At 45.6% G+C, this 10,431-nt stretch overlaps 1 protein-coding gene across 2 annotated transcripts in view; it reads right to left on the bottom strand.

Moving 5' to 3' along the window:
- Positions 1-368: 368 nt before the first annotated feature.
- The window catches only part of ZNF436 (zinc finger protein 436), a 12,006-nt gene continuing 1,943 nt past the window's right edge, over positions 369-10,431 (bottom strand). The window contains exons 1-4 of one of the 2 annotated variants that reach the window (XM_069079102.1): positions 9,799-9,950; positions 9,082-9,166; positions 7,871-7,997; positions 369-4,912 (exon numbers count right to left, since the gene is read on the bottom strand). In XM_069079102.1, the coding sequence (XP_068935203.1) occupies positions 3,663-4,912; positions 7,871-7,997; positions 9,082-9,114 (1,410 nt within the window). In that variant the 5' untranslated portion in view covers positions 9,115-9,166; positions 9,799-9,950 and the 3' untranslated portion in view covers positions 369-3,662. Of the gene's footprint in view, positions 4,913-7,870; positions 7,998-9,081; positions 9,167-9,798; positions 9,951-10,431 lie in introns of those variants that run through there. The other variant, XM_069079101.1, reaches the window with a different exon arrangement.

Raw genomic sequence — 10,431 nt, 5'->3', positions numbered from 1 at the left:
ACCAGTCTCATTCTCCATTTGTAAGATGGGGATACTTCTTAGAAACAGAACGAAGTATTATTATTAAATATATTTTGGTGAAATGGCTGGCTCTCTGGTTTTCTGTATTTGGAGTCCAAGGGCCAGGATTTGAACCCTGACACATCCACTGACCTCAGTTCTCATTTTCTGCAGACAAAATGAGAAGGTTGGATTAGATGAGCTCTGCAGTCCTTACCAGCTCTAAATGGAGACTCCTGTGTTGATAGGCTCTGTGTTCCTTAGGTCTTTTTCAGAGAACCAAACCACACTGTCAACCTGGGAACTGAACATACTTTTTTCCCCCACCCCCTACCCCTGGCCCCCCAAAAAAGCAAGAGAACAAGAAGTTTCATATGACAACTTTAATTTTTAAAAATACTTTGAAAATGTCAAACCCCTGGTGTTGCACAGCTGGGGATGGGCATTACCTTCTGCCTGCATGCCTCTGGGGGGTGCACAGTGCCCTTCCTACTTGCATGAACCATCTCGGTCTTAGTGCGCAGGGGTCCTGGTTGCATACATCCTGGGTTTTAGTGTTAGAGGCTGGCACTCCAAGGCATCTTCCTGAAGCAGGAACACTTTTCTTTTACAAATTTGATCCTCTCCCCCCCAACTCTTCTGGTTGATTTTGCCCCCAGCACAGCCTTCAGAGAATCTTACCAGGTTTTGCAGCTGCCTGAGAAAAGGCAATGGAGTTTTCAAAGTTTAAAAAGCAATTCATCCAAAGACACTATTCTCTGGAATCTCCACAAAACTGGTATCCCTACTGCACCTATGGAAGAGCAGACAGCTTAGTGAATTACTAAGAGCACCAGATGTGGCATCAAAGGTCCTTACTCCGAATCCTGGATCTGCTACTTACTGGCTGTATGAGCTTGGACAAATCACTCCACCTACTTAGTCCTCAGTTTCCTCCTATGTCAAATGAGGGGTTTGGACCACACAGCCTCTAAGGTCCCTTCCAGCTCTAATCTTTTAAGTTGCTAACACCTGGATGTGTTCATGCTGAGCTGTGATATATTTGAAGCAGATAATACTAACCAGGGCTGTTACTAAAATGATTTTCAACGTCTTCTGCATTTAAAAAGTATATTTTCCATTATATTGTTAGAATAATACAAATGTAGATAAACACTAGGATATCTTTTTACCAATACCTTAAAAGCCAAAACTGCCCTCCTTACTGGCTCACTCATTCTCCACAACTGGATAAAACAGGCACAAAGTGTTCAGAGTGTGGGCAGAGGCAGTCAGGAGCTGGGGGCACAGGGCATGCAGAAGTAGCCACAGAAGAATTTTAATGCAAAATTTCTACTCAAGAAAGAACAAGATGACAAGGGTGGGAGCAGCACCTGGCAGAGGGTGGTGGGGCAGGGGACAGAGTTTGAGTGGCCTGTCCTCTTCATTCCTTGCCCTACCCCTCCCCCCCAAACCAAAACCTCACCAACAGGCGTGCACAAATTATGAAGCAATGATTGGAGCCTTCAAAGCCCCTCACCTCCAGCAAGAAGCCAGCACAGGAGCAGCAGCAGGAGGGCTTTTTGAAAAGTGAGATTCTGGGCACCCCCAAAATGATCGGGGCGGGGAGGGGTAGAACTCTTGATTTTCATTACAATTATGAGGAATACTGATATGGGACAAAATGTGTTAGACTTTAGTGCTGGAACAGAGATCTCCCAGAGTAATTAAAATACTTGAGTAGCACCCCAATCGGGTGTTTCTTGAAATAAACATAAAATGTGATTCCTGACCTATAGGAACTTATACTTAATGAAACCAGGCAACTTAAAGAAACATGTTGTGTGTGTGGCTGTAGTCCTTGTAGTTGGGTCTGGAGGTCAAGTTTTACAGAAAGCAAAAGAATCCCCAGGCCCATAAAGCTCAAGGTCACAATGATTTAGTTGGGCATTCCATTCCCAAAGGGCTTACTTGCCCCTAGAATACTCCAAATAGATAGAACAAAAAGTTGTTTGTTTTTTTTTTTAACAGTACAATGGTCACGATACAAAACAACATAAAAAGTTGGGGGGATTCCTGGAAAGAATCCAAATTTTTCCTCTTCCAATTTCGACCTCTCCCCCAGTGCCATGCCTGAGATTTAGGAATGGCTCTCAAAACTTACCCTGAGAGAGGGTGAACTCAAACCACCTGTTCTGGAATTCTTCTATCCATCTGTATTTGCTTTTCATTTAAAAGACAGTAACACATAAAAAGACCTGCCCTGATTTACCCATTCTTCTCTACCAGACCAGTGTCCAGCTTCCTGGTTCTGTTTTCAATTACAGTACTGTTATCAATCTGTTCAGGTAGTCATCCCCCCAACAATCTAGCTACACAAACAACTCTATGCTAGCCTCTTACATGAGAGTGAGTCCTGGGGCACCAGTGTTTTTTTTTTTTAATCCATTTCTCACCCCTGTGAGTTAAATTCAGACTTCCATCACATTAAAGTGTCTTCATTTCAAACCATGCTGACACTGCATAATGCTGACAGTCTCAACTGTCTTGTAGAACCATAAGCACATATGGGGTTGATGGTATGCCTATAAGGCCTTATGTAAGAAGAGAAGTACTGGAAACCATTCCTTTTCAAATCCTAGTTAGTATCGAGGACACTTGGAATCCAGGCTCCTTACTCTTAAATCAATCAACAGTCAGGAATCTTAAAAGGTGGAGGAAAGGGAGCACCAAATACCAGTACTTCACAGGAGAAGGAGGCCACCTTCCTTCCTCTTTCCTCAAGGGTCCATTTTCACTTCTCACTGTGGCTGTGGTTACATTCCACTGCCCTGTCTTCCTTGAAGACGGTGCCCCCACAACTACACCCTATAGCCATCCCAAAAGATAATTAGTAAATTCTGATTAACGGTAATAATAACACCAAGCAAATCTTGCCAGAGTCACTCACTGGGAGCAGGAAAGAGATCATCTTTCCCAAACCCCACTGCTCACTTTCCCTTTTGATCTTTTTTTTTCTTAGAAGTGTTTTAACAAAAACTAAAATATTACAATGAATAAATAGAAATGAAAATAAGGATAAATGCTGTAATGACTAGGTCCATTGTGCAGAGTCCCGCTCTCAGGAAAGCAGAAGAAAAACTCCACGTTTGGATATACAGGCAACTCAAGAACAAAGCCCTTGGTAGGATATGATGAATTAACAAGGCGTGTATAGGCATTGTTATTCAGGGAATAGTTCCCAACTGCCTTCTTCTAAGGCAGCTCACCACTTATTACAATCAATCCCATACCTTCCTTGGGGAACAAGTGTGGGCCAGGGGAGTAAGATAAAGAGTTGCTAGAACCTTGTCACTGTAGTTCCTGGTCCAAACGGCCATGGTGGCCAGTATTTTTTCCTGGAACTGCAGATCTTTAGTCACTTGGTTTGTACTTTTAACTGAGCAATTTATTAATGTTGAATTAAAAAAGGTTATGATTTGTTATTTCTAAGGAAGAAGAAATCAAGATTCCAGAGCCTTAGATCAGACCTCCAAATGACTTCATCTTCTTAGAAATTTAAATTATGACTCATACCTAGAAAATTCAATATAGTGAAAGGAGCTTGATTCAAAGAGAGCTCACTAATTTAAAATTCTCTGTTCTTTGCCAAAATTATTCCCATGTAATCACAAGTAAGGGTCTCAGTCTGTATGAACTCTCTTATGTTTAATAAGAGCTGAACTTCGACTGAAACTTTTGTCACATTCGGTGCACTCATATGGTTTCTCTCCAGTATGAACTCGCTGATGTGTGATAAGGTTTGAGCTCTGGGTAAAACCTTTTCCACATTCCACACATTCATAGGGCTTTTCTCCAGTATGGGTTCTCTGATGTTTAATAAGATCTGATCTCTCTCCAAAGCTTCTCCAACATTCATTACATTCATAGGGCTTTTCTCCAGTGTGAATTTTCTGATGTGTAATGAGATGGGAACTCCGACTAAAGCTTTTTCCACACTCATTGCATTCATAGGGCTTTTCACCAGTATGCGTTCTCTGGTGTTGAACCAAGTGAGAGATCCGGCTGAAATTTTCCCCACATTCATTACATCTATATGGTTTCTCTCCTGTATGGGCTCTCCGATGGCGAATGAGATCTGAATTCTGACTAAAGTTTTTTCCACATTCATCACATTTGTAGGGTCGTTCTCCTGTGTGGACTCTGTAGTGCTTGATGAGATCTGATCTTTCACTGAAGCTTCTCCCACATTCATTACATTCATAGGGCTTTTCACCAGTATGTGTCCTCTGGTGTTGAGCCAGGTGAGAGCTGCGGCTGAAGCTTTTCCCACACTCCTCACATTCATAAGGCTTTTCTCCACTGTGGGTCCTCTGGTGCTGAATAAGGTGTGAGACTCGACAAAAACTTTTGCCACACTCATTACATTTGTGGGGTTTCTCTCCAGTATGAATTGTCTGGTGCTGAATGAGGTGTGAACTTCGACCAAAGCTTTTCCCACATTCACTGCAATCATAGGGTTTCTCCCCAGTGTGTGTTCTCTGATGCTGAATGAGATGAGAGCTTCGGCTAAAGCTCTTTCCACAGTCATAACATTTATAGGGCCTCTCTCCAGTATGAGTTCTCTGATGTCGATTTAGGTCTGAGATTTGATTGAAAGCCTTTCCACACTGAGAGCATATATGGAATCGTATATCTCCATGGACTTCTTTGTGGACAAGGAGATCTGCAACTTGTTGAAGCGGATAGTTTACCCACTCATCCCCAGTTAAATCTCCCCACTGTCCTTCTGACTTGTCCCCACTCTCAAAGCCTTCTTCACACTCACGATTCTGGTGAGTATTCTCAACAGGTCTTTCTGATATGTCCCCAAATTCTATGTCTTCAGATATCACCTTTGGATTTGCCTCATTCTCACTCCTGATATCAAAATCTGAAATAAAAGATAATTGTAGATATCATACAGTCCCCATGCTAGGAAGGAAAGAAACAGTTAAAGAAAAATAAAGTTAAGATTCTTAGAATACAAACCACAATGATTAATGTTTTACATTCTCATAACACAATCAGTGAATATTTATTGAAGATTAATTATGTGTTGAATTAGCAATACAGGGAAGGAAGCAGATTCTTTTGTTGTCAGTCAACTTCTCTTACAAGTGAATCAAACCTAAGACCACCGAAAGTAGGTGTCAGAGATCACCTACCCCTTCCCAGTTTATTTTTTTTAAATAAGTTTATGAAAATGAGATGAAGGTAGGAAAGCCACATGGGACAAAGTCTAGCACCTCTCACAACACTGGCCTATTCACTACCGTGTTTCCCCGATAATAAGACACTGTCTTATTATTTTTTTTGGACAGAAAAACACCAGAGGGCTTATTTTCAGGGGAGGGCTTATTTTAATGAACATTGACAGCAATTTTAATAAACAGGTAAATGTGAACAAAAAAATGTACCTTTATTCAATAAGCAAATCACTGGGGAAGAACAGGATGACGCGCTCACTGCTGCAGCTCTGATCGGATGCAGCTCGGAGCGCGGCGTGCGTTTCACGGGGGGGGGAGAACGGTGCATACAGAGGGTACCGTAATGCGTAATGTAGCGTGTAGCGCAGGGGATCACCTTCACTACATTAGCAATCTCAATAGGGCTTATTTTTTGGGGAGGGCTTATTTTAGAGGAATCTTACACAGTAAGGGGAGGGCTTATTTTCGGGATAGGTCTTATTATTGGGGAAACACGGTACCAAGCAGCCATAAAGTCTGGAGAGACTGGTAACCTTTCTCAAATATTTTGCTTACTGACTTCACCAGGTCTTTTCCTTGTTCTCACACCAACCATCTAATCAGTGCCTAAAATTGGCCAAGAGTCTCCATTGTTACATCCCTCCACACTTTTTCCTAGAGGGTCTTCACAAAGGTTGTGTAATCTCATTAAAAATGCACTGGGGGGGAGGGGCAGCCAGGTGGCTCAGCAAGTAAGAGCACTGGATCCAGTGTCGGGATGACCTGGGGATCAAATCTGGGCTCAGATACTTAGCACCATACCCAGAAATAACTGGCCATGTAACCTTGAGCAAGTTACTTAACCCCGATTGCTTTAAAAAAAAAAATGCACTGAGGGGTGGATAGGTGGAGCAGTGAGTAAGAGCACCAGCCCTGGAGTAGGGAGGACCAGGGATCAGCTCGGTCTCAGATACTTAACACCCACACAAAAAAACTAGCCATGTAACCTTGGGCAAGTTACTTAACCCCAATTGCTTTAAAAAATAAAATAAAATAAATAAAAATGCACTGGCCCTGGAGTAAGGAAAAAGTTGATTTCAAATAAAATGTCTGACATCCACTAACGGATGTGATCCTGGAGAAGTCACCACCTCAATGAGCCTCAGTTTATGCATTTATAAAATGGGAGAAATACTTCTATTTTCCTCATAGAGCTATCATGAGAATCAAATGAAATAATATACACAGAACACTTTGCAAATCTAAACATTATGTCAACTATTATCCCTGGGAAAGGACAAAGTATAGTGAAAGGGAATGAACCAGGGAGCTAGGAAATCTATATTTTAGTCAAGACTGATGGCTCTGTAACATCAAGCAAATAACGTTCTCTCTCTGGGCCTCAACATCCTCATCTGTAAAAAGATTGGACCAAATGATCTCTAAGGTCCTTTACATCCCTAAGAGTTAATGGGCCTGTTTCCATTTAATTATGGATTATTTAATGAGGGAGAGATTTATGGAACAAATGACTATCAAAAGGCTTCATAATTTAAGTTATGAAGGAAAAAAGGGTGTTTTCCACATGTGGAAATCCCATTGTGAAACAAACGGCCCAGTGAATGTTCCTCTTTTTCAGGTAGTTTAGTGCAAAATTCCACTGAAGAATCTCTCCTACCACTTTCCCCCACCAAAAATTTCTATAAATAATAAAGATCCTGTAAGTCTTCAAGCCTGGAGATGTTCTAGATAAGAAGGTATACTGGGGCCATTCTGAATCTCTGGAGTAGCAACAAAGATAAAGTGAATGCTGTGAACCCTTCTTGATTTGTGCCTTGGTGATATGGTTTTGAACACAGGCTTCCTTGTAGAAAAAGACATTTACCTTCTAGTATTAAAAAAAAAGGGGGGGGGCACCATTCACTAGAGTATGTATACTGTGGTCCTCACCACTATGTAAAACAAACTCTGAGGCATTGTACTGTCATGGAAAGAGTCTGTGATTTGGGGTCAGAAAACTGAGTGTCATGTTTTGGTGCTGAGATTTGCCAGTTCTGGGACATTGGGTAAATCACCTTTCCTCAGATTCTTAGTATCCACGTGTGTAAAACAGGGACAAGCTCACTTGTACTACAGACCTCATAAGGATGTGAGAAAAGAAAACATTCTGCAAACTTTACAGTGTTACATTCATTCAAACTATCAGGATAGTAGTTGGTCATTGATCTGTAAAAGAATCTTGGGGGCATAGGAAGTGACTGATGGCAAAAAATTTGAACAAAATTTGAAAATTTGAATTTCTGGAATCTATAGAAGCAACTCTTTCTCACTTCATAATGTGAGGTTGAATGTTCACATTTTCAAAGGTCTGTGAGTCCACAGGAGCCAGTCCAAGTGAGTGATCACAGGCACACAATTTACTGCCTTCTGAGAGGGGAGACAGTCAGAATCGGGGAGGCAGCCAGAACAATGAATGCAGAAGTCAGAGAACCTTGGGCAGAGTCCCAGCTGTGCCCCACCTGATATGGGTCATTAGTTCTCTCCAAGCCTGTTTCCTCACCTCATGATAATGATAGGGTAGACAAGGTGAGCTCTAGAGTCCCTTTTAGCTCAAAAGTTCTATGGCTACAAACCTGGAAATGGAACCAAGTCAGAATTCTTACCTAAGGACACTACATTTCCATAATTCTCCTGCATAACATCCCGGTAAAGATCCCTCTGTGTTGGGTCCAGAGGTCTCCATTCTTCCCGAGTAAGATACATAGCCATATCTTCAAATGTCATAGGCCCCTGAAATGAAAGAAAGACTCCACTGTTACCTGCTACCTGAAGGATAATACCATGGTACGTGCAGAAAATAACTGATGACTGCAGCAGAGAGGACACGTGCACAATATAGCCAAAAGCCAACAGGAAGGATATAAGTGAAGATGGAAATAACTTGGGAAGTAATCATCATCATCCAAAAATTGATACCAGAACTGTGGCACCAGACCTGTGGTAACCAATGTCCTGAAGATTACCAGGCAACAGACAGAATGTTACAAAATCCAGAGTAGCAGCCTGATGTGGGACAGAGAACCATTCATGGGGAGGCGGAAGACATAGGTTTTAGCCTCAGCTAAGTCACTAACTTACATAGTACAAGCATGTCACTTTCCCACTCTGGATCTCCAGTTTCCTCATCTGGAAAACAAGCTAAATCAAATGGCTTTCTCTAGTCCTGATATTCTGTGGCCCAAAGCAGCCCTTCCAGAACATAAGGCCATTCTGTGTTCAAAAGTCCCTCCAAGCTGTAACTCTATGTTCTAAAAGTCATTTCAAACCTGATGCCTTACATTTCCTATTCTAAGATCTCACACAGCTGATATTCTGCCCCCCCCCTTCCTGACATTCTTTGTTCTAAGGCCCCTCCCAGCTCTGACATTCTGTGTTCTAAGGATCCTCTGAGTTCTGACATGCTGGGTTCTAAAGCCCTCCCAGCTCTGAGGTCCTGGGTTTTAAAGCCCTCCCAGTTCTGACATTCTGTGCTCTAAGGACTCTCCCAGCTCTGACATCCTGGGTTCTAAGAGCCCTCCCAGCTCTGACATTCTGTGTTAAAGGGCCCTCCCAGATCTGACATCCTGGGTTCTAAGGGCCCTCCCAACTCTGACATCTTGGGTTCTAAGGGCCCTCCCAGCTCTGACATCCTGGGTTCTAAGGGCCCTCTCAGCTCTGACATCCTAAGTTCTAAGGCCCTCCCAGCTCTGACATCCTGGGTTCTAGGCGTCCCCCCCCGCCCCCAACCTTGACATCCCTCGGTTCTCAGGCCCTCCCAGCTCGGAGCTCGGACGCTGTACCTCGCCAGGCTCGGGACCGCTCGCCCGCAGCTTACCTGGGAGCCGGCCATGAGGAGGGTGGCCGCCATGGCGGCGGCTCGGGCTCCGCTCCTGTTCCGGGGCGCGCAGACAGGGACAGCGCTGTGGAGACAAGGAGACAGCTGGGAGCTACGGAAAAACAGGCCCTGCCCACTCCCTGGGGTTACGCGATCGGGCCGGGCGGAGGCAGCGCCCAAACATCCCCGCCTCGACAGAGCCAGCGCAGGCGGCCCCGCCCCTGGACGTCCTGGGACACGTACTGGAGGCAAGTCCTCCGAGGCGGAGGAGGCTCCAGCTCCCACAGGGCCTAAGACTAGAACAGTCTAGGGGTTAGTCCCCGCCCCGGCGGCTCCCAACGCCTCCGCTCGGCCGCCGTCCCCCGAGGCTCGGCCCTTTCCGCCTCCCATATCCAACCAATCACAGACCGAGACCCAAGAAACCTCAGCCAATTATAGTCCGGACGAAAGGCCTTTCCCATCCCCCTCGGGCAGTGCGGCCTAAGGAGGAAACCTGCGCCTGCGCCAAGCCCCGGGGCCTGACGGGAAAGGTAGTTTGAGGGGTAAAGCAAGGCCGCTCCGAGGCCAAGCGCTGCTAAGAGACAGATTCTAGCTGGATGGCTTGTAGCCTGAACTGCTTTAGCTTCCGGAAGTCCCATGGCACCTCGATTTTCCTCACGTTCTGCCCAGGTTTAGCCGCCCTAGGCCATGTGCACGACGGCGGGCACCCTGCCTTACCGAAGCCAGTCCCAGGTTCCCAACCACCGGCCCGGAGAAAGGACGGCAGGATAGAAGTACAGCTACCCGGGCCAACGCCCACTCATCCGCTCCGCCAAGCCCGAGGCCACTCACTGGGGCTGGAAGCTCCGCCCACGTACTACAGATCCCGGCAGCCCCTACGGTTCCCTCACCCCCGACTACACTTCCCAGTAGGCCCTACTCCACGGTCAAGCCCACCCCCTAGCTTCCTTTCAACCGAGAGTGAAGGCTGGGGGCGGGGCGACGCCTCGGGGAGAGAGAGCTAGAGGGCGGAGCTCTGCGGGAAGGGCGCGGCCTCGGGGCGTGGCGCCCCGAGGGGCGGTGCGGCAGAAACAATGATAGCTGACCTTTAGGTCCCCAGGGCTCGGGTTTGCCCGAGAAGGCCTTAAACTTTCGTTAAACCTTAAACTTTCCGGGCAGCCCCGGGATGGGGGGAAGGGGGGAGGGGAGAGAGATGCGGAGAAAGACAGAAACGGGGAGAGGAACAGAGACGAGGAGAGAGACAGAGACGGAGAGACAGAGGGGAGAGAGGCAGGTGGGGAGGGAGTGATGGGGAGAGAGACATGGGGAGAGAGACAGAGACGCGGAAAGAGGCAGGTGGGGAGAGACAGA

The sequence above is a fragment of the Petaurus breviceps genome, unplaced genomic scaffold, assembly GCF_028583685.1.
Source record: "Petaurus breviceps papuanus isolate PSGF00001 unplaced genomic scaffold, PetGlider_PUasm1.0 91041, whole genome shotgun sequence".
Classification (NCBI taxonomy): domain Eukaryota; kingdom Metazoa; phylum Chordata; class Mammalia; order Diprotodontia; family Petauridae; genus Petaurus; species Petaurus breviceps.
The sequence above is the reverse complement of the archived record's forward strand: the minus strand, read 5'-3'. Positions and strand labels throughout refer to the sequence as shown.